Source organism: Mustela nivalis (assembly GCF_964662115.1).
Source record: "Mustela nivalis genome assembly, chromosome: 11".
NCBI lineage: Eukaryota > Metazoa > Chordata > Mammalia > Carnivora > Mustelidae > Mustela > Mustela nivalis.
In genome coordinates this window covers 85,326,731-85,348,051 of record NC_139030.1, presented here as the reverse complement: position 1 = coordinate 85,348,051, position 21,321 = coordinate 85,326,731, and the positions used below count along the sequence as shown (strand labels likewise).

The 21,321-nt window shown below is 59.2% G+C and overlaps 1 protein-coding gene across 10 annotated transcripts in view; it reads left to right on the top strand.

Annotated features, from left to right (window-relative positions):
* The window catches only part of SPEG (striated muscle enriched protein kinase), a 55,773-nt gene that overhangs the window by 9,087 nt on the left and 25,365 nt on the right, over positions 1–21,321 (top strand). For 4 of the 10 annotated variants that reach the window (XR_014300499.1, XM_082690285.1, XM_082690291.1 and 1 more), the window contains exons 2-10: positions 637–726; positions 810–1,146; positions 3,968–5,277; positions 7,063–7,206; positions 7,555–7,737; positions 16,940–17,115; positions 17,357–17,445; positions 18,300–18,475; positions 20,964–21,224. Coding sequence is in view for 9 of the 10 variants with exons in the window: in XM_082690285.1 (XP_082546411.1) it covers positions 637–726; positions 810–1,146; positions 3,968–5,277; positions 7,063–7,206; positions 7,555–7,737; positions 16,940–17,115; positions 17,357–17,445; positions 18,300–18,475; positions 20,964–21,224 (2,766 nt within the window). In the remaining variant the exon portion in view is untranslated. Of the gene's footprint in view, positions 1–20; positions 56–636; positions 727–809; positions 1,147–3,967; positions 5,278–7,062; positions 7,207–7,554; positions 7,738–14,742; positions 16,019–16,939; positions 17,116–17,356; positions 17,446–18,299; positions 18,476–19,829; positions 20,666–20,963; positions 21,225–21,321 lie in introns of those variants that run through there. The other 6 variants (XM_082690286.1, XM_082690289.1, XM_082690288.1 and 3 more) reach the window with 6 other exon arrangements.

Below are 21,321 nucleotides of genomic sequence, written 5' to 3'. Positions count from 1 at the left end.
TCCTGCTGCTCCTATGGAAGCGAAGTTTTCCGCTCCTGCAGAAAGCAAAGTTACGGTAGGAAACTGACTCTGGCCCTAGCCCTCCACTCCCCCCACCTCCCTGCCCGACCCCGGCCTCTCCTCACCCTGCCTCAGCTGCGCCCTGATGCATTCCTGCTGGTTCGGGGTGGAGGACAGGCCGGCCCTGCAGTTGGCCCAGTGCCCTGACCGTACGACTCTGAGGTGACTCCCTTTTGTTCCTGGGGTACCGGAACCCAAAATTTAGAGCCTTGGAACCTAGGATCTTGTTATTTGGGGGCTGTACAGGAACCTACACTATCACTGATGAGCAAGGATGGGGAGGGCTGAGACTCTGGTAATCTAGTAAGTGGCTGGGAGGGGCGGTGGCAGGTGGTTTTCAGGGCCAAGGAGGCAGGGGTGAGTGGCCAGGGACCCCTAGGTGAAGCCCCTGGACTGGCCTGAGTAACCCCAGCTGGGCCGGGGGATTAGGTGGGTAAAAGAAGGGGAAGAGAAGTGTGGCAGCCCCCGCTGGTGGTGGTAAGATGGAGCCTGCTGCGGGGGAGGCAGGAGGAGACACAGGAAGAGTTGGAGTCGGAGGGAGGAGGGCCCTGCCCACACAGACCCCTTCTTCTCCAGACTCCGAGACGGGCGAGGATGACATCAGCGATGTGCAGGGGACCCAGCGCCTGGAGCTTCGGGATGACGGGGACTTCAGCACCCCCACAGGTGAGCTCTCTGGGCTGCTCTAAAAGCAGGCAGGCGGGCTTCCCCGGGGAGGTGCCTGGGCTTCACCCTGCTCCTCTCTCTAGGGGGCTCCGACACCCTGGTGGGCACCTCCCTGGACACACCCCCGACCTCCGTGACAGGCACCTCAGAGGAGCAAGTGAGCTGGTGGGGCAGCGGGCAGACGGTCTTGGAGCAGGAAGCGGGCAGCAGGGGTGGCACCCGCCGCCCCCCGGGCAGCCCAAGGCAAGCACAGGCAACCGGGGCCGGGCCACGGCACCTGGGGGTGGAGCCGCTGGTGCGGGCGTCTCGAGCTAATCTGGTGGGCGCAAGCTGGGGGTCAGAGGATAGCCTTTCGGTGGCCAGTGACCTGTATGGCAGCGCATTCAGTCTGTACAGAGGACGGGCGCTCTCCGTTCACGTGTAAGTAACGGCCTTCCCCGGGCCCGCGCTCTTCCACCTCACCGCGCCATCCCGCACTGCCCCTCACCGCTCCGTCGGCCTCCACACCTCTCTCCCCTGCACCATCCGTCCCTCTGTCCCTCTGTGCACTTCACCGCCCCTGCTGCCACCCCGGCCCCAGCTACCTACTCTGTCCTCCCACACCGCAGCCTCCCTCCTCCTGTGCCGTCACCACCCACAGCCTCCTGCTCCCACCTGTCCTGGCTCCCTGTGCCATCACCATGGTCTCGTGGACCCTTCTGTCCCTTCCTCATCCCCTCCAAGATCTCCACTTTCCCAGGGGCCCTCTCCTACCTCGCCCATTCAGGCTCCAGTTGTCCCCAGGATTCCCCCCCACCACCACCACCACTAGGGCCCCCTCCGTGCCTGCTGTCTCAGCAGCTGCTGCCTTTTCTTCTCTCTGCACATTCCTGTTCCCATGTGGGCCTTTTTCTGGGAGGAACGGAACCTTTCTGCAAGGCAGCTCCCGAGAGAGCAGGAGAGCAAGGGAGCAAGAGCGCGGCCGGGAGAGAGAAGAGAGTGAGGTGGTCAGGGAGTAGCTGGGGCCAGGGGCCTGGGCAAGCAGGATCCAGTCGGCTGTGTGGGAGGCAGGGGCGGGCAGAGAGGGCTGGAGTCAGGGGGCTGAGGTGGAGGCAGCGGGCTGGGAGTGATGCAGGCAGGGAGCATGTGAGGGCCTGGTGGGAAATGCCTGTGCAGGGGCGGGGTTGGGGGGTGGTGAAGATTGTCCTGGCAGGGGGTGGCAAGGAGCCCTGAGCCGGAGGTGTTGGAGTGAGTCGTCAGAGCCATTTTTGGAGATTTGGGGGCTGGCAGATACAGGAGGGAGTGCTATAGTAGAAGAGGGGAGTGGCTGATGATGGAGGTATTGGGGGACATTTGGGGAGCTGAGAGGGACCTAACCTGTGGTGGGTATGGGTGCGTGGGGGAGGGACCATCTCCTCATCATGGAGGATAAGGAAGGAGCCTTGGGGGGCAGGGCAGGGAGGCTGTTTTGGAGGTGGTTGCAATGGCTAGTGGTAGGCAAGGGAGAGGTCTGGGGCAGGGGAGGCTCCCTGGCTTTATCTGGTTTGCAGGAACCAGGCGCTGCTGAGCCCTGGACTGGCCTTTTCCTTCCCTGCTTTCCTTTGCCAGGCCTGAGCCTGAGCCTGGAGTTGCTATGGCAACTTCTGAGGAACCCATTTCCTTAGTGATGTCTGTGGTACAGAGGCTGGCCCAGGGCTCGGAACTGCTGGCAAGAGGCCTCCGCTGCTGTCCCCAATTTCCCTCGGATTTCTCTAGGAGCCTCATCCAGTTCCCAGAGGCCATTCCTCGGGGACTCTGCTGTTCTGTCCCCCAGAGTAGACTCTGCCTCCCCTCAGGTGGCTGGTTGAGGTTCTGTTCCCTCAGGGCACTGTGGATTGCCACTCTACCCCTCACCTCTCTCCCCCCAGTCAGCGGTGGGGCCTGCAGGGGCTGGGTGTATGCATGTAATCTGAAATGGCCTTCCACTCAGGCACCCCTAGAACTTCTGCTGTGGCCAGTACCCTATTTCTCGTGCCTTCCGTGACCTCAGAATCCTAGACACTTGGAAGGAAAAAGGGCTCAGGAGTCAGACTGCCTGGGTGTTGATCCTGGCACCAGCCATTTCCTAGCTGGATCACCTTGGTGAGGCACTTTATGTCTTGAGCCTCAGTTTCTTCATCTGTAAGTGGAGAGCGCTCCTAGCTCAGAGAACTGTTGGGAGGATACCGGGAGGGAATGCATTTTAAGCCTTTAGTACACGCCTGGCCCCCAGTAAGGATTCAGTGAGCCATTTCCTGATTCATTAAGCTCTTCCTAATGTGTCAGGTATGATGTTAATATCTCAGATTCCTTTCCTGGCTCATCTTTCTGCTTGATGTGTCCCTCAAGAGTCCAGAGGGGAAAACTGAGGCCCAACTCTTGGGCAGGAAAGCTCTATGGGGGGAGAGGGGTACTCTGAGCTGACCAGTTTCTTCCCTCTTCCTCTTCTCCCACACCCCTTCTTCAGGCCCACGCAGTAGTTATTTCTGAGCTGAGTTATTTCTGAGCATACCCCTTTGGGGGAGCTTCTGAGCTGGGGGGGTGGGCGGCGAGTCGGGCAGAGATGGTAGGGTGGTTTCAAAGGACTCAAGTTAATTTTCCCAGAAGCAGGACCGAGTCAAAGGCCTGTAGTGGAGGCAGATTGATCAAAGGGAAGGGGAACCTGGTTCTTCTACTCCCACCCCAGGGACCTCAGCTGCCACCTGCTGTGTGGAGCGCTAGTGAGGGGCTAGGTAGTCCCAGAGATAGGGTGTGGCTCCCAGAAGGGACTGCCTGTTCTTCTAGGGGTGTGTCCTGCTGAGGCTGGGCAGGGCTGTGGGGGCCAGCTGGGGGCAGGAATGAGGGGGAGGCTGCATTCCCGAGAGGGCCCCTCCCCATCTACCCCCCACCCCCTTTCCTCACGTTTGGGTCCTAAACTCATTCTTTTCTCTCTCACCGCGCTGTTGTCTTTCTGCTGTTTCCCAGCTTCCGGGGCTGGGGGGAGGGGGCTGGCCAGAGCCCTGGGGGCTGAGTCTGTACTTGGGCCCAGCTTCCAGCCCAGTCTTCTGGTGCCAGGGCTGCCAGCCTCTCCCCAGCACCTGCTCTGGCTGTTCCTTACTCTGGTGGGTGGGGAGGGGGAGCCGGTCTGACCCCTGTCACCCCCAAGCCTTCCCAGCATGCCCCACCGTCCAAATCCTATCATGAGCTGAAGGTCTGGGAGGGGCGAGCCCTAAATCTTCTACCCCTCTTCGTCTTGGTTCTGCAGCAGTGTCCCTCAGAGCGGCTTGCACAGGGAGGAGCCTGATCTTCAGCCTCAGCCGGCCAGTGAAGCCCCCCGTCGCCCCGCCCTACCGCCTCCCTCCAAATCCGCACTGCTGCCCCCACCGTCCCCACGGGTGGGTAAGCGGCCCCCGCCCGGACCCAGCGCCCAGCCCCCAGCCACCCCCACATCACCCCACCGGCGCACGCAGGAGCCGGTGCCGCCCGAGGACGCCACCGCCGAAGACAAGCGAGGGAAAAAGTCCAAGTCGTCGGGGCCCTCGCTGGCGGGCACCGCGGAGTCCCGGCCCCAGACGCCACTGAGCGAGGCCTCGGGCCGCCTCTCGGCACTGGGCCGCTCGCCCAGGCTGGTGCGCGCCGGCTCCCGCATCCTGGACAAGCTGCAGTTCTTCGAGGAGCGACGGCGCAGCCTGGAGCGCAGCGACTCGCCGCCCGCGCCCCTGCGGCCATGGGTGCCCCTGCGCAAGGCCCGCTCGCTGGAGCAGCCCAAATCCGAGGGCGGAGCGCCCTGGGGCACACCTGGGACCTCCCAGGAGGAGCTGCGGGCCACGGGCAGCGTGGCCGAGAGGCGCCGCCTGTTCCAGCAGAAGGCGGCCTCGCTGGACGAGCGCACACGGCAGCGCAGCCCGGCCTCCGACCTTGAGCTGCGCTTCGCCCAGGAGCTGGGCCGCATCCGTCGCTCCACGTCGAGGGAGGAACTGGTGCGCTCGCACGAGTCCCTGCGCGCCACGCTGCAGCGCGCCCCGTCCCCTCGAGAGCCTGGCGAGCTACCACTTTTCTCCCGGCCTTCCACCCCCAAGACCCCTCGGGCCGAGAGCCCCGCTGCCGCTGCCGCTCCCCAACCGCCTCCTCCGAGCGTCGCCGGGAAACCCGGGGACGAGCAGGGGCGGCCCAGGAGCCGCGGGCCGGCGGGCAGGACGGAGCTGGGGGAAGGCCCGCAGCAGGAGGTTAGGCGCCGGGACCAGTTCCCGCTGACCCGGGGCAGAGCCATCCAAGAGTGCCGGAGCCCCGTGCCGCCCCCTGCCACCACCGATCCCCCTGAGGCCAGGACGAGAGCACCCCCGGGTCGGAAGCGTGAGCCCCCAGCGCAAGCGGTGCGCTTCCTGCCCTGGGCTGTGCCGGGCCTGGAGGGCGCTGCTGTGCCTCAGACCTTGGAGAAGAACAGGGCGGGGCCTGAGGCTGAGAAGAGGCTGCGCAGAGGGCCTGAGGAGGATGGTCCTTGGGGGGCCTGGGATCGCCGAGGTCCCCGCGGCCAGGGCAGAGGTCGTCGGGCCCGGCCCACCTCGCCTGAGCTGGGTAAGGCCTCGGCGAGGGCCGAGAAGGTGCGGAGAGCGGGGTGGGAGGGCGTTTTGGGAGAGCTGCTGGGCAGTTGTGAGGGTGCGGTTTTACCGGGAAGCTACAGACCCAGGTTTCAGTTTGAGTGACGGATTGTGAAGGTCCTTGTGCTAGAACCTGCTGGCTGGTGAGGCAGTATGCAAGTGTGTTTTGGTGGAGGCTGAGTGGAGCTGAGACCTGACCATAGAAAGGTCCCAGATGCTTGCATATGTGCCCTGGGTCCATGGGGCTGTAGGAGCAAGGATCTAACCCAGGTGGGAGGCGGTGGAAACCTAAGGAATCCCACTCCTCTGTGTGGGAAGAGACGGAAATCCATCTCTAATTGAGGTCAGGTCCCCGGGAGAGGCGAGCTCTGGTCCAGCCAACTCAGCCCAGTACTGTCCCCTGACCCATCCATGGCCATGACTGTTGGACCCAGTCTTTCAAGCTAGCCTCTCCCCCATCCTTGAGTCCTTGTATGACTGTGCTAACTGTAGGCATATGCCAGCCTGTGTGTCGTGTCTTAGTCTTCCTGGGGACGGTGGCCAACAGCAAGAATGCTCCCCTGTACCTAACTGCTTACCCTGAACTCCAGCTCAGGATCTGCTCCTGGATGGAGGCAGAGGCCTCTGCTCGCTGCACCCAGGACACCTGGTCAGGGTCTCTCATTGCGCTTACCACCCTGGGTTTTTCGTCATTATATTTTTCGTGGAAGGAGTTATTCTATTTCTGTCTTTTTCGTGGAGTATCATCTCAACGTTTTTAGAGATAATTAGGTACATGTCCATCATCCTAGTAGCCACATTATTTTACCCCACAACACAGGCACTGCATGAACCGGGCTTCGGGGTTCTATTTTAACCTGTTTGCCTGCTCTGCAAGAGGTTGGGTGTTAGTTATCAGCTCCATCTTCCAGATAACGAAAGAGAGGCGCAGAGATGTTATCTAATTTGTCCAAGGTTACGGAGCTGGAAAACAGCTTAGTTGGGATTCTCACTGCCCTTCTGGCCATCTACCAGACTGTACCTCGTCTGGCTTAGAGAACGTCAGGGGTGGAAAGCGCCCAGAGGGGTCCACTACAGTGGAGCTTCAGGATACCTTTGTTTGCACGAGCTTCCTGTAAACGCTTCTTATGTCTGGCTGTCTCCCTGGTACTCAGACAAGCTTAGCATGCCGTGGGCGCAGTGTTACTGCTTGGTGCACGGATGGAATCAAAGCCCATTCATGAGGCTCTCAGACGGCTCCTGGACACACCTGCTGCTCCCTCTTTTGAATCCAGTGGCATCACTAATATGACAACTTACCTGATGTTTGCCCTGTGACAGCGGTGTTAACCGCTTAAGGCTTCGGTCACTGTTAGCTTGTACTGTCTCTTTGGAATCTGGTAACACCTTGTGCTGTTCTAAGAGCACTTCCATAAAACAGGGCCTGATCTACGCAGTGACTGATTTGTATAAAGACAGGCATGACACAGTCTGGGCCTTCCACCACAAACCTCAGTGACCATGGCTGAGGTTGGGAAGCCAAGCTAACGTGGAGTCCTGGCTGCCTGTTTGAGAACCACCCCCCTCCCACTGCTTCTGTCTTTTCTTCCCTGTCTCAGGACATTCAGGAGAGAGACCCCTTGATCCCCCAGCCCCCAGCTTCTAGAAGCCCTTCTCTCTGGGTTTGGCTTTCTAAGACCCGAGGATACCATTATCCCCTCTCTCTCTGAGTCATCCCCACAGGGACCTTGTCCCCTTACCCTGTTACCCATGTCTCTGGCAGAGTCTTCGGATGACTCATATGTGTCTGCTGGGGAAGAGCCCCTCGAGGCCCCCGTGTTTGAGATCCCCCTGCAGAATGTGGTGGCGGCCCCAGGGTCAGACGTGCTGCTCAAGTGTATCATCACTGCCAATCCCCTGCCCCAAGGTGAGCTCTGGGGCTGGGCCCAGGCTGAGGTTGAGACAGCGAGTGGGAAGTCTCCCGCTCAGTCCTTGGAGGAGAGGGTAGGGGAGGAGGGACATTTGCTCCATGGGGCTGTGTGTGTGTGTGTGTGTGTGTGTGTGTATGTGTGTGTGTGTGTTAGGAGAGCTTTCCCAGAATCCCCCTGGAGAGGGGAGGGCAGACCTGGGCTTCTGTGAATGAGATGGGGGAGCCCTCAGGATTCCCTAGGGTGGGGAGCGGAGTGGTTTGGGCTCTGTGGAGGGGAAGGGGAGATTTGCCCCCAGTGGACTACTGTGGACCATGGCCACCAGTCATCCCGCTCCTTCCCCACAGTGTCCTGGCAGAAGGATGGGTCCGCGCTGCGCAGTGATGGCCGCCTTCTCATCCGGGCAGAGGGCGAGCGGCACACCTTGCTGCTCAGGGAGGCCCGGGCCGCTGATGCCGGGAGTTACACAGCCACCGCCACCAACGAGCTGGGCCAGGCCAGCTGTGCCGCCGTGCTGGCCGTGAGACCTGGTAGGGAGCCTGTGAGCCCGGGGCCCCGGGAGGGATGAACCCCGACCCTTCCCTCTCCCAAACTTAGAGCTCAGGCTCTGGGCCAGGGGGCATCGTCTGTTCTCACATGTCGGCTGCTCTGCTGGAAGCATTCTAAGTGGCCTGGCCTTGGAGCCCGGGCCAGATTCCCAAAGGCACACACAAGGCTGGCCAATTCATGAAGTCGCTGAAATTTGTCTTCACATATCCTCTAAATGCCATCCTCCCTTGGCATTTCCCTAAAAATGGTCCTATGGGGAAAGCAAATTATCCTTGAGTCTCTGAGAAAAAGACTCTCCCAGCTCAAAGGGCTTAAAAGCCATCAGGAGCCTTCTGAGGTCATTTCCTCTAGAACAGTACCCCCTCCCCGCCGAGCAAAAAGGATGCTTTTAAGTGCCACAACCCTTCCCCACGCCCTTGGTCCTTCTGTTGAACCCAAAGCCTTACAAGACAGGGAAGCTGAGAGCACCTCACTGGAGATGGTTGTGGCTGAGGCCGCCTTGCTTTCTATTTTTACGAAAGCCCTCACTTGGTGTTGGACTGCTTCCTTTGGGTGTAAGCCCAGTTTCTTTCAGGTTTAGGGTAGGGCTGGATGGGTGTCAGTGGGCATGGCTAGTTCTGCCCATTCAGGTTGCTGACGGTGTGCTGACCCTGGGCAGTGGGGGCAGGGGAGGTGAGGCTGGGTTGGGGGGGCTGTCCAGAAGGAAAAGACACAGACTCAACCCTCCAGGATATTAGCACTGGGTCATCAAGCTAGATCAGAGGACCTGGTTGGAGGACAGTGCAGGGCAGAGGAGCATCAAGCCATGGGTCAGATTTATGGGGTGCTGGGTTGAGAGGCGCAGGGGCCCTGAAGGCCATCGGGGTGTAGAGAGGCAGCAGGAGGCTCTGGGCGTGGGACAGCACGCCCAACAGCACATGCTGCTCGGTCCCTTTCACTGGACACGAAAGGAGACCGGTTGCTGAGCCTGTCTTGCTGTGGGCCCAGGATTTTTGGACCTTTACCTTAAGGGTGATTTGGGTGCTATCTACCCTAAGCCCCCATCCTGCATTTGATTCTTTTGTTTGCGCCCATCTGGCTCTGCAGAATAGCAAGCCTTCCTTGGCTCCCATACCCCTCCCAGGAGCTGGTGTTTCAGACATTCTCCTTTTCCTCGCCCCTCCCACCGCGCTGATTCATGCTGGCCCTCCACGCGTGCTTCCGTCCTTCTGTCACCTCTGGGATCTGGCCTGTGACTCAGCTCCCAGCTCTCCTCAGGGGGCCTGGGGCTAGCTCCAGGACTCTGGTCAATATCTGGCTTGGGCTGAGATCTGGCAAGGAGGATGGGGGGGGGGGTGTCCCGATACCGACCTGTGGCCATTGGGAGCCTTTTAAGGTTGGGAAGAAGGCTTGGGGCAAGGCAGCTGTCCGGACTTGACTGGGAGCTCTGTGTTTGTCGTACTCAACCTCCCTGCCCTTCAGTTTCCTCCTTTGTGTGATTCTACCGCCTCACGAACAAAAGCAAACGGGTGAGCAGGTTTTATGTGAAGCAGTAGGCAAATGTTAGCTGTTAGCGTTATTAACAGGGGCTGTTGTGCCCAGGTTTCCACGAGACTCCAGAAATCTGCCTTTTCCTTTTCTGCCCATTCTTCAGACTGTCTTAGGGATTCCTCCCCTGCTTTTGCCAGGCCCGCGGCCCCAGCTTTTCCATATTTCCCAGCCTTTGGGTCCTCAGCCCACTGTGGCATGTCTGTGTCTCCCCGCAACCCCACCCACCCTGGGGAGCCAGACAGGCTTCATCGCATTAGTCTGTGGCACTGGGCTTTGCCCCCAGAGAGCAGCCCCCATAAGTCATGCTGACTCCGCCCCAGGGCTCTCTTGGCGGAAGCAGACTTTCTTCCCCTACAAGGCACTGTTTGGTCCGGCGCAGTTGGACAAGGGCCAGTGGACCTGGAGAGCAGCAGAGTGGGCGGAACCAGGGGGTGGCACAGACTTTTGGCCAGGGCGGGGGTCTCAGGCCTGCACTGTGTGCGGAGTGAGGGGGTGGGAATAAGAAGGGGAGTCAGGCAGTGTGGCCCTGTGACTGCAGGGGCGGGGTAGTGGGGGGCAGGCAGGAAGGCAGGGGAGTCAGACGAGGGAGGGAGTGTGTAGTGTCTGATAGGAAGAGGTCTTCTGGAACCACCTCCCTTTCTTGTTCCTTAACCCCCCACCCACCCTGTGGCCCTGGCAACCAGGCCTGGCTGCACAGTGCCCTGTTGGGGTGTCCACCCCCAAAGAGTGTGCTTTGGAGAGCTCCCAGAGTTCAATTCCTGGTTGGGAACCATGGGTAACTAGACAGCGTAGTTGCTCAGGCATTGGAGGGCAGCATCTGGTTCTCATCCCCCCTGCCCCGGGGCCCCTTCTAGCCTGCCCCAGCCAGCCCACTGAGGACTTCTGCTGCAGCCACAGTTGTTCTCCCAAAGGGGGTATGTGTGTTGGGGCGGGTGGCTGGGGAGAGTGAGAGGTATGCTTACCTGAAGCTGAGCATTCTTAACTACCCACGTCTGTCACACGACATTTACTGATACGGCCTGGCTGCCAGCTTGGAGAAGGAGATGATAGGTGGTGATACACCCATTTTACAGATAGGAAGACATAAACATGGAGAATGAAACGACATAGAGCTAGCCCAAGGCCCGCCACCTTTACTGAGCAGCTATAACTGGCCTAGGAACGTCGTACTCAGCAGGTGATTGGCGGTGCTGGAAATGCGCTCAGGTGGTGGCGGAAGAGGAGGACATAGATGGGCATTTCCTGAGCGCTCCCTGCGTACCCAGCCCTGTGTCGCTTGCCTTACCACATTTACTCTTGCCCGGGTTCTGTTGTTATGCCCACATTACACACGAGCGAGCTGAGACTTGGAAAGCCCCCAGCAAAGTGCGTTAGAGAAATGCTGATCAGTAGAACTTTTTGCCTTGAGGGAAATGTTCCAGATGCACCTAATCCAGTATGGTAGCCACTAGCCACGTGTGGCTCTTGAGCTCCTGAACTGTGGCTAGTTCGATCACGGGCACTGGATTTTTCTTTTCTTTATGTTTTAATGAAGATGCGTGTAAGTAGTCTCAGGGGCCTAGGGCCTATGCTGTTGGGTGCTCAGCTCTAGGAACAGAGGGCCAGTTGGGGGCTGATTGTGATTCGAAGCCCTGTCCTTGGGTCTCCCAAGCCTCCATTCTTCAGCGTTAAGAAAGAATTTGTGCTCATGAGCTCCCGCTGGTTGGGGAGCAGGGTGAGGGGAGGAAGGCAGATGCCCTCGTTGGGTGGGTCTCATGGGGTCTTTTCTCTCCTTCCTCCCTGCGTTCCCCATCTCCACTGTGGCGACGATCCTGCTTTGTCTCCCTGCGTGCATGTGGGATCACGTTTGGCTCATCTCCACCTTGGGTCTGACAGGAGGCCCTTTGGGTGCTGGTCAGGAGGAAGACGGATATGGGGGCTCCATCCTTTTGCCTTCGGTCCTCCCTCAAGCATAGATCTTATATATTTGAACCTAAGGTTCTAGCATTTTCTGGCTGAGACCTTGGCCTCTTCCTCTTTCCTTAGCTGGCCATAGTTTTCTCACCTGTGAGGTGAGGGTCTGTATGTCCCCTGGGCTTAACTTACTGGGTGAGATTTATGAGGCCCTGTGGGGATGAGGGGTAGCTAAGGACTTTTGGGCCAGAGGATTTGGCTTTTCAGAGCTCCTTCCGGCCCTCCCATAGGAATGACACCATCATAACAGGACAGACTTTGGTTATAGGGGCTCAGGAGTATAAAGGGAAAGGCACCAGCATCTGCCCGTGCCCCTTCTCCTGGCTGTGGCTGCCACAGTCACAGCCTCTCCCTGTGAAGGCAGGAGCTGCCAACGGAGGGGACCTCGGAATGCCACATGACCCCGTTGCCTATCCTTGAAGGGGTTTGGTCATCATCTGAAAGAACAGTGTAGGCCCCTTGACCAGACTCAACCCTTCCTTCCTACTCCTGGCTTCCAGAAGCAAGTTGGCCCCGGGGGGTGTCTCCCAAGGCTGCTCCCTCACGTGGGTGTTGTCACACTCAGCCCCACAGAAGAATGGACACCTAGTCCACTTTGGGGCACCAGTGCTTTGTCCAGCACAGAGCATCTCCTTGTAATCACGCGTGGGGAGTTAACGGTTGCTGTGGCTAGGTCAGACCAGCTGTGGCAAGTTCTCTTGGCTTCTTCATCCATTGAAACCAAAACAGAAACCTCTTCTCCTCTGGAAGGGGCGATACCCGCTGCAGGCCTACTTGCATCTCCCTCTGCCCTCAGGCTCGCTGACTTGCACAGTGGGGCGAGCACAGCGGATGTTTAGAGGAACAGTGCCTGTGGAATGCGGGTCGGGAATGGCCGGGCCCCGGATGAGGTCTTGCTGACTCTGCGTGTCACCCCGTCCCTCCGAAGCCTCGAGGAGTTCCCCTTGGCCTTCAGAGTGAAGGCCCCGCTCTAGACCCCGTCTGGACCTGAAGACCTGGGACGTGGGAGCCCCTGCTCTAACTCTGTCAGCTTTACTCAGTTTGGGGGCCAGCAGGTTGAGCTACGATCGTCTGCATGTTCTTTTTTTTTTTTTTTTTTTAAAGATTTTATTTATTTATTTGACAGACAGGGATCACAAGTAGGCAGAGTGGCAGGCAGAGAGAGAGGAGGAAGCAGGTTCCCTGCTGAGCAGAGAGCCGGATGCTGGGCTTGATCCCAGGACCCTGGGATCATGACCTGAACCTAAGGCAGAGGCTTTAACCCACTGAGCCACCCAGGCGCCCCTCGTCTGCATGTTCTTGCTGTCTCTGAATATTTGCTCCCGCAGCTTCCTCCTCCGGAAAGACTTTCTCTTTTTCTCCTGCTTCAGCCAAACTCTTAATTCCTGTACCACCCTTTCCCTCAGTGACCCTGTCTTCCCTGAGCCCAGAGGAATCTGCTCTCTGCACTCTGTGGCCCTCGTCTGCCCTTCTCTTGCCTCATTATTCCTGCTCACTGTTCTGGTTGTGTATGGAGGGGATCGTCGTCCTGCCAGCCACAAGGCTCCTGAGATCAGGACCATGCTTTGGCCCCTTCTTAACCCCTGCAGCCACACCCGGGGGCCTTCCTGGATGGTCCAGGACCATGTGGACTGCAGGATTGTGTGTGAGATAGTGGGGTGGGGGTGGGGGGGTGGAGATCTAGGTGGCTTTCCCAGCCCCGGGAACAGCCAGAGTGACATGGAGAGGCTTGGCCAGACAGGCATCTGTGGAGGGTACTGCTGAAGACCTGCTGAAGAGTGGGGGAGCTTGGGTTAGCTGAGAAGTCCCTAGAGCACAGTCTTTCGAGTGTGGTCCCCAGACCAGCAGTGTCCGCATCACTATGGGAATATGTTAGGGATGCACAGTAATGTACTCGGTGCATCAGAAACTCTGGGGGCGGGGCACAGCAGTCCGGGATTTAAGCCCAATCCTGAGGCACCGTGAGCTTTGAGAACCTCTGCTAGAGAGTCAGGGACCTTGCTCAAGATGGGAGGCCAGATGTTGCTGGGAAGTGCCTGGGCTGTGGAGCCAGACCTCTGAGGTTCTGAACCCTGCCCCCCAAGTTTAGTGGCCAGATAAGATGGAACTTGCCTCTTAGGGTCATCTTCCTCCCATGAGGATCACAGGGGTCCCTAAACTTTCATGTACATAAGAGTACATGTACTTGTACTAGAGTGCTTGGATCACAGGGGTCCCTAAACTTTCACGTACATAAGAGTACATGTACTTGTACTGGAGTACTTGTACTTGGAGTGCTGCTTAAAAAGATTTTATTTATTTGAGAGAGAGAGTGAGCGCGCGCAAGTGCACAGGAGCAAAGATGCAGAGGGGCAGGGAGAAGCAGGTTCCCACTGAGCCTGGGGCCTGATGCGGAACTCAATCCCAGGACCCCCGATCATAACCGGAGCCGAAGGCAGACACTTAACCCACTGAGCCACCCAGGCGCCCAACCTGGAGTGCTTTCTAAAAATGTAGTTTTCTGACCTCTGTTTTAGGAACTCTCATTCTTCAGGTCAGGGTAAGTAAGGCCCAGGAATTTATGGTTTAAACAGGCTCCCAGGCAGTCCCGATATGGGTGGCTGAGAAGCCCGGGTGTAGAAAGCCTTTCATTGTAGGTGGCTGTGACTCTGTTTACCCTTAGAATGTCTCAAGGCATGTTGGGACCAATGTACTGGTCTAGGTGGGAAGAGACCCCCCCCACACACACACACTGAGGGCTCCCTCACACCTGTATTTTCATCAAGTGAGACCAAACTGGGAGCACTGTTGAAAGGCCACACACATGCACAGAGTCAGCGTGTCTTGAGGGTGATGGGGTATGTAGGGGCAGCACTCACATGGTGGGCCTATGTGCCTGTTAGGTTTGGGACACCTGCTCCCTACTTCCTGGCCAGTGTAACGGTATTTCCTACAGTGAGAGCCCGGCTTGTGGGTGGAGCAGGACTGAGATACAGGGACTGGCTGCAAAGATGGTTTTGGTGGTGGGGCCGGTAAAAAGTGGGGTGGCACCAGAAGCTGGCGTAGAACCCCAGAGGTTTTGGGAGCTGGAGACAAGAGATCCTCCATCTCTGAGGAGGCCTGAGGACCCTGAGGCAGGTGGATTCTCGCAGCATGCAGTTCCCCCAACCACCACCAGGGGTCTCCAAGGCTCCCTGCAAGCGTTGCCAATCTGCTCAAATCTCTGAGGTCCCTCCCTGGGCCTGTGAGTGCCTACAGCGCCATCCAGTCTAGAGGTGACCCTGGAGGTCACAGGCTCCATGACAGGGAGGGGGCTCCCACCTCCAGGGGCCACGCCTGGCATCTCAGCATCAGCTGGTGGCCCAACTCCTGGCAGATGTTCACCAAATGCCATTCTGACTTGCCTTCCCACCTCCACGTCAAGACAGCCAACCTGAATGGTGGCCCCATCCTCTCCCAGTCTCCCCCTCCTTCTTCTCTGGCTGGAAAACACAGGTCATAGCTTGGGAATGTGGCACTGGGTCACGGGGAGTGGAGGGTGATAGGAGGGGGAGTGTCTGAGTAGCTCAGTCGGTTGGGCGTTCAGCTCTTGATTTTAGTTCGGGCTGCAGGGTCATGGGGTCGAGTCCCACAATGGGTTGCCGGTGGGGAGTCTGCTTGGGATTCTCTCTCTCCCTCTCCATCTGCCCCTCCCCATCATGCATGCAGTTGCGTGTTTTCTCTCTCTCAAATAATAGATGAATAGATCTTTTAAAGGAGTGAGGGAGAGAAGGCCATGTGACCTCTCTTTAGCAGCTCCGCTGTTCTGCTGTTCATCTACAAGCCCCTTCCGCAGTTCCAGTCCAGATGGCTGCTCATTGTGCGGCATTACTAGAAGCAGCCCTTGCCTCATGACCCTTGGCCCTGGGGGGCGGCCAACAGGGTGAGACACTATTGCCAACAGTGCCCCTGTCCAAGCTGGTAGGAGGTGAGGTGGGTGCAGGACCAGTGCCCCCGGGTGGTGCTGGGCCAAACCTGCCGTGGTAGTAGTGGGGAGGCAGATGTGGGATTTGGGGCGTTCTCAGGTGGAGGGGGTATTTCCGGGAAGGAGGCCGGAGGTCCTGACAGTTCTGTGATTGTCAGCACCACAGAAGAGGGTATGGCCTGGCCCCAGTATTTGAGGCTGATCAGCACATTCCCACATGGGGCTCTTGGTGGTTTGGTCTGAGCAGGGGCGTCCTCCGGGCCATCTGTCCTCATTGCCTCCCTCGGTGGGTGCTTTGGAGGGAGCGGCTCGGGGCAGGCATCCATGTGCTGCTGCGCACCTCACCCCTGTCTCCCCTGGGGCTGAGGCCTGGCACTTCAAGTGGAGACACCAGTGAGGGGCTTTGCTCTTGTCAGGGTCCAGAAGCTGTAAGGAGAGAAGAAGCAGATCCTGCTGCTGGGGAGCGAGCAGGGTGGCTAAATACAGCCAGGCCAAGCGTTCTGCCCCTCCCCTCTCCTCCCCCTCCACTCCGGCCTCGGCCTCCCTTGGACTGCTTGTGGTCTCAGCAGGCACCACCTTCCCGGCCAGCTGCCTGCCTGCCACCCAGCCTGGCCCTGCCTGGCCGGCCCCCCCTCCCCCCCTCCCCTCCCCCAGGCCCTCCGTGTGGAGCCTCAGCAGGTCAGCAGTGGGAGTCGGCCGAGTGGGGCTGGGCGGGCTGGGCTTCTGCTCCCTGGGGAGCCGGCTGGGGTGGGCAGTGGGCAGGCGGCAGGAGGGCCCGGTGCCAGGGCAGAGCCTTCAGGACAGGCACAGCCTGGGGTCTGTGCTCAGAGTCTTGGGTGAGTTGGGGTGCAGCCCTGTGGGGGGCCGGGCCACAGGGGCTTGGGGTGGGGGAACCAGGAGGAGGGGCCAGGGGGCTGTGGCGGATTCATGTCTGTATTTGGTAGTCGGACAAGAGCCAGCTCAGTGAGGCTGGGCCCCTGGCCAGTTGCAGGGGAGGGCATCAGGGCCCTGGGGACACCCCTCCCCCAAAGCGAACCCTGGTGCCCCCCTCCCCTTCCCCAGTCTGAGTTGCCCTTCTCTGTGGATGACTCAAACCGCTTTTCCATCCCCTGAGAGTTTTGGGGTCTGTGTTCTAGGGCTGGGGCCAACAGGTGCCCCTGGGGTATCTGGGGCAGGAAGCTGAGAAGGGAGAGGGGGAAGGGCGGGCTGGACGGTGCCGCCTCACTGGCCCTGGCACTGCCGGGTTGGGGCTTGTCTGAGGTGTGTGTTCCTCTGCACCAGGCCCAGCTCACCCAAGAGACGGGTGCCCGGGCTGTACCACTCTGGGGACCATCTGCGTTAGAAGCTTGCAGTTCCATGCCAGGAATGTGGGTTCCCTGCTCCAGTAGAATTTCAGGTCTCCCAGCAGGCCCAGGCCCTCTGCCACTTGAACCCCTTTTCCCAGGCTATTTGCTATGGTTCTCCTACTCAGGGGTTTCAACAGTATCAGCGTTAGGAGAGTCTGGGGCAGAGCAGGATTTAGGGGCTTGGGGACAGGAGACATCTGAGCGAGGTCACACAGCACGCAAGTAGGAGCCCCAAGAAGTAAAGTCAGGGCAGGACTGGTCTTCCTCCTACCTAGGCTGTGTGAAACATTCCAGACCTTATCAGGTCGTTGATCTGTGGCTGATCTCTCTAGCTGTGTCATTCTCTCTGTCCCCCCTTCCTCCCCTGGAGTCTCTCTCTTTGCCACTGTCTCTCCTTTCTCTCTTTTCCAGGCGGGTCCACGTCACCTTTCAGCAGCCCCATCACCTCTGACGAGGAATACCTGAGCCCCCCAGAGGAGTTTCCGGAGCCTGGAGAGACCTGGCCCCACACCCCCACCATGAAGCTCAGTCCCAGCCAGAACCGCCGCTCCTCTGACACTGGCTCCAAAGCACCCCCCACTTTCAAGGTCAGACTTCTGAGACCAGAACCCAGCCCTTGGGCACCCCCATTCCTTCATGTGGGCCCTTGTTCTTGGGGTCCCACCAGGTTCTAACAAGACCTAGAGTTTGGCCCCATTAACCCTTCTGATATGGAGCCAGCCTCAGTCAGCCCAGTGTGGAATAGGCCTCTGTCGCAGAATCCTCTGGCCCCCGGGAGCCACAGCTGGACCCTGAATATCTCCCTTGACACTTTGGGGTCCCCTTCAGGTCTCACTTATGGACCAGTCAGTAAGAGAAGGCCAAGATGTCACCATGAGCATCCGTGTACTGGGGGAGCCGAAACCAGTGGTTTCCTGGTGAGTAGCAGCACCCCTGCAAGCTTCTTCCACTGAGGCCTGGCCTCTGGTTAGAGGGCAGGGGGCCATTTGTGGACTTGCCTGTGACCTGCCCAGAGGTCTCATCCCAGGTCCAGTGGTGCCGGTCCCTGAACATGCCCCCGCCCCTTTGTTCAGGCTCATTCAGGGTTTCTCCTTCTTGGTGGGGGTTGGGGGGAGGGTTGGGTAACAAAAGGTCTCCCGGCTGTCCTGCTGAGGATGAATGGGCGGAGTCATCTCTCACAGGAGGCTGCCCTCGTGCACCCCCATCAGGCGACAGCCCTGTGATTTTTGAGGCCTGCTCTGCACCCAGCCCTGTGCTAGGCCCAGGCATAACAGTTTGTTTCTGCGCTGCCAAAGCCGGGGGCTGAAGGCTACAGTGCTTTATCCCGGGTGCCTGGGACCCTGATTCCTGTTTGCTTAGGTTCTTAGTAGTTTAGGTCCCTGAGTTTTCATTTGTCATTGATTGGCCAGTGCCGTGTATGATTTTTTTTTTAACATTATAAGTTATTTCTTATCCCTTTCAGGACGTGGGAAAACTGTTTATTATAGAAAATAAAAATAAAACACAAAGATAAAACAAATAGATAAAAATAAAACACGTTTCAGAACTATTAAGAGCTGAATAGTTGTGGTTAGGTTCCAAGAAGGGCAAGTTCCCAGGAGGCAGAGGTGTTCTGGAAATTGCTGGTGGAGGTCTGGGATGGCAGAGTGAGGGTGAAAACTTGGCCCTGTAGCCCAGAGGACAGATCTGGGAAGGGGGTAGATGATGTGAGACGCCTGTAGGGGCAGGTCAGGGCCTGGGCCCCCAGAGTGAGTTCCTGTCCCTCCGACAGGCTGAGAAACCGGCAGCCTGTGCGCCCAGACCAGCGGCGTTTCGCCGAGGAGGCAGAGGGTGGGCTGTGCCGGCTGCGGATCCTGGCGGCCGAGCGGGCCGATGCTGGCTTCTACACTTGCAAAGCGGTCAACGAGTATGGCGCCCGGCAGTGTGAGGCCCGCCTGGAGGTCAGAGGTGAGTGCCTCCCACTCTCCATGAACCCCCCGACCCCCACCGCCCTAGCCCTGGCCACATCCCTGCTCAGGTGCCAACTTTGACAGAACCTCAGATGGAGGATGTCACAACAGGCCTTAGAGATCCCATAGTTGGTTGCTTCTATGGTAGCTGAGAAAACTGAGGCACAGAGAGGGGAAGGGACTTGCTCAAGGCCACACAGCAAGTTCATTGCTCAGCCTACTACACAGTATGGCCTTCCCTGTGCTCAGTCACACCTGTCCCTGATGCTAGCCCCAGAGAGAGACCCTGCTTCTTGCCACCAGCTGACCCCTCCCCATCCTCTTCCAAGCTTTTGTCACTTTGCCCTTTCCAGGCTCCTCCCTCACACCCACCCTGCTCTCCTCTATTGCCCCTTTGCCCTCCTACCCATCCCATTGCTGTGCAGAAGCGTTGTGGTTGGAGGGGGCCGTGGGGAGAGTCTGATAGCTGGACCCGTTCGGAGGGGCCCTTGGGGTGACTTGGGCTTGAAGCACTGGAGGGACCCTAGGGGTGCCAGGGTGAGCAGGACCGTGGAATGTGGAGAGGGCTGGGCCCCCGGAGTCGGGGCAGAAGGGCAGCAGACCTTTCAGGCAGATAGCAGGCAGGCCTCAGCCAGGCTGCCCTTGGGGGACTGGTGGTTTTCCTCCCTAGGGCTGGTCATCAACCTCGCCTTCTACTTCCCCCTTCCCTGTGAGCAGCTCAGGGCTGGGAGCCCCTCCTTAGCTCCACACTCAGCCATCATCCCTCCCTTCCTGGTAGAGGCCAGCTCGGAGAGCTTTGCAGATACCTCTAGCCCCTGCTGGAGCTCTGACTCTCACGGTCATGGTCACCTCCACTGGGCACTACCTGCCTTAGTCACCTGCCCAGTGCCTCCCATTCTTGGGGCTGCCACTTCCTTGGTTTCTGAAACCTTCAGCTCTCCCTATATCCGTATCTGGCCCCCATTCCCTGGCCTCTTCCTTCCCCTCCAGGGTCTGGCTCTGCCTCGCTTCTCTGTGTTAACCCGTGTCTCGGTGCTTCTTTCTTTGGGGTTCCTTCTGACATCCCCTAGGCTTTGGGTGCCCCGATGCCTGTGGATGCCCTTTCCCTGGTTGCCCATGGCCTCTGCCTGTCCAGGAACCCCAGAGACCCTCCCAGCCTCTGGCTGGCTGCTGGCCCCTTATCCCCAGGCTGATGTGGGGGGATCTGAGAGTGGCAGGGTGCCCTGGCCATTTTAGAGACCACTCTCCATGCAGAGGGGCCCTAGCCAGGTCTGCGTGGCATGCGTGTGCGTGCGTGTGCGCGTGCTGCACTAACCTGCCGCTTGCTGACTGAGGTTTTTGTCTGTACACAGGCGAGTGAGCTCAGGGGGCCGCCTGCGCTCCCCCCGCTGCCCTCCGAGCTGCGCCCCTGTCTCAGGCACCTCTCGGACCTCGCTGTGTTTCACTGCCTCCTGCCCACAGGCCCTGCCGGCCCGCCGGCCCGGACCCTGTCCCAGCCTCCCATTCCATCCCCTCCCCACCTTGTGCAGCATCCTGGGATAGCCCGTGGGCCCCTAGGGACCCTTCCTCCCCAAGTGGACATAGGGCTGGGCGGGCTGGGAGCCCCCACATGGACTGAGTGCCAGCAAGGGGCTGCCAGGAGGGCTATGAAGACTCCCCCCACCCCCAGTCTCTCCCTGCAGGGGAGCACCCAGCGAGCGCATGTGCTACCGCTGCTGCAGGCCCTGTCTGTCTATCTGTCTGTCTGTGTGTCTGTGACAGTCAGGGAAGGATGCGTCGGAGCCGATGTGCGCAGAGGCAGGGCGGGAGAGGACAGGGCAAAGCACCCACAGGCTGGAGGGGCCTAGAGAGGCAGGAGGCTGTTGACAAGGGGCTCATGACGCAGGGGACCGGGCACTCACCATTCCAGAAACGGGTTTCAGATGGCACAATGCTTTCTGTTTCACAAGACACTAAAAGCCAGAGGCCCTCAGGCCCTATGCTGATGAGGAGGCCTGACCCAGTCCCGCTCTGGGCAGGTTCAGGGCTCATCTGGGACTCCCCTGTTCACTGTCAGGGCCCAGGATGCTCTGTCTGGGAATGAGGGTGTTAGCCAGGGTTGGCCAAAGAGTAAGGGCCTGTTGTCGTGGGTGTGAAGACATTTGAACAAAGCTGTTTCTTAGCTCAAATAAAGTCCAGTTTGTACCCAGCTGGTGTGCTGTGTTTTGTTTTTTTTTTTCCGCCGCCGTCTCTGCCCCTACGTGGCCCTCTCAGATTCCCTGCCCTCGAGTCCTTCCTGTTTCCCCTGAGTTCACCCTCCCTGGCCCAGCTTGGATGGCCCTCCTGAAGCCAGGCTCTGGAGCTTTTTGCTGGGCTGGCCGGGCAGGCGGGCTTTCCCTGTCTCCAAAGGAACAAAACGCATCTCTCTCTCTGTATCTGTCTGTCTCCCTCGCCCCGTTGTGTCTCTGTTCCATGCGTGCCCCCTGTGGCCGCTTCCCCCCCGCCAGCACACCCTGAAAGCCGGTCCTTGGCCGTGCTGGCCCCCCTGCAGGACGTGGACGTGGGGGCCGGGGAGATGGCGCTGTTTGAGTGCCTGGTGGCGGGTCCTGCCGATGTGGAGGTTGACTGGCTCTGCCGAGGCCGCCTGCTGCAGCCAGCCCTTCTCAAGTGCAAGATGCATTTCGATGGCCGGAAATGCAAGCTGCTGCTCACGTCTGTGCATGAGGATGACAGCGGCGTCTACACCTGCAAGCTCAGCACGGCCAAAGGTAACTGCACTCTTGGGCCCTGGGGCTGCTGGGGGGGGCCCCCCGAGAGCCGCAGGTTGGGGGCTGGAGGGGTGGGAGCTGGGGAGCTAAACAAGAT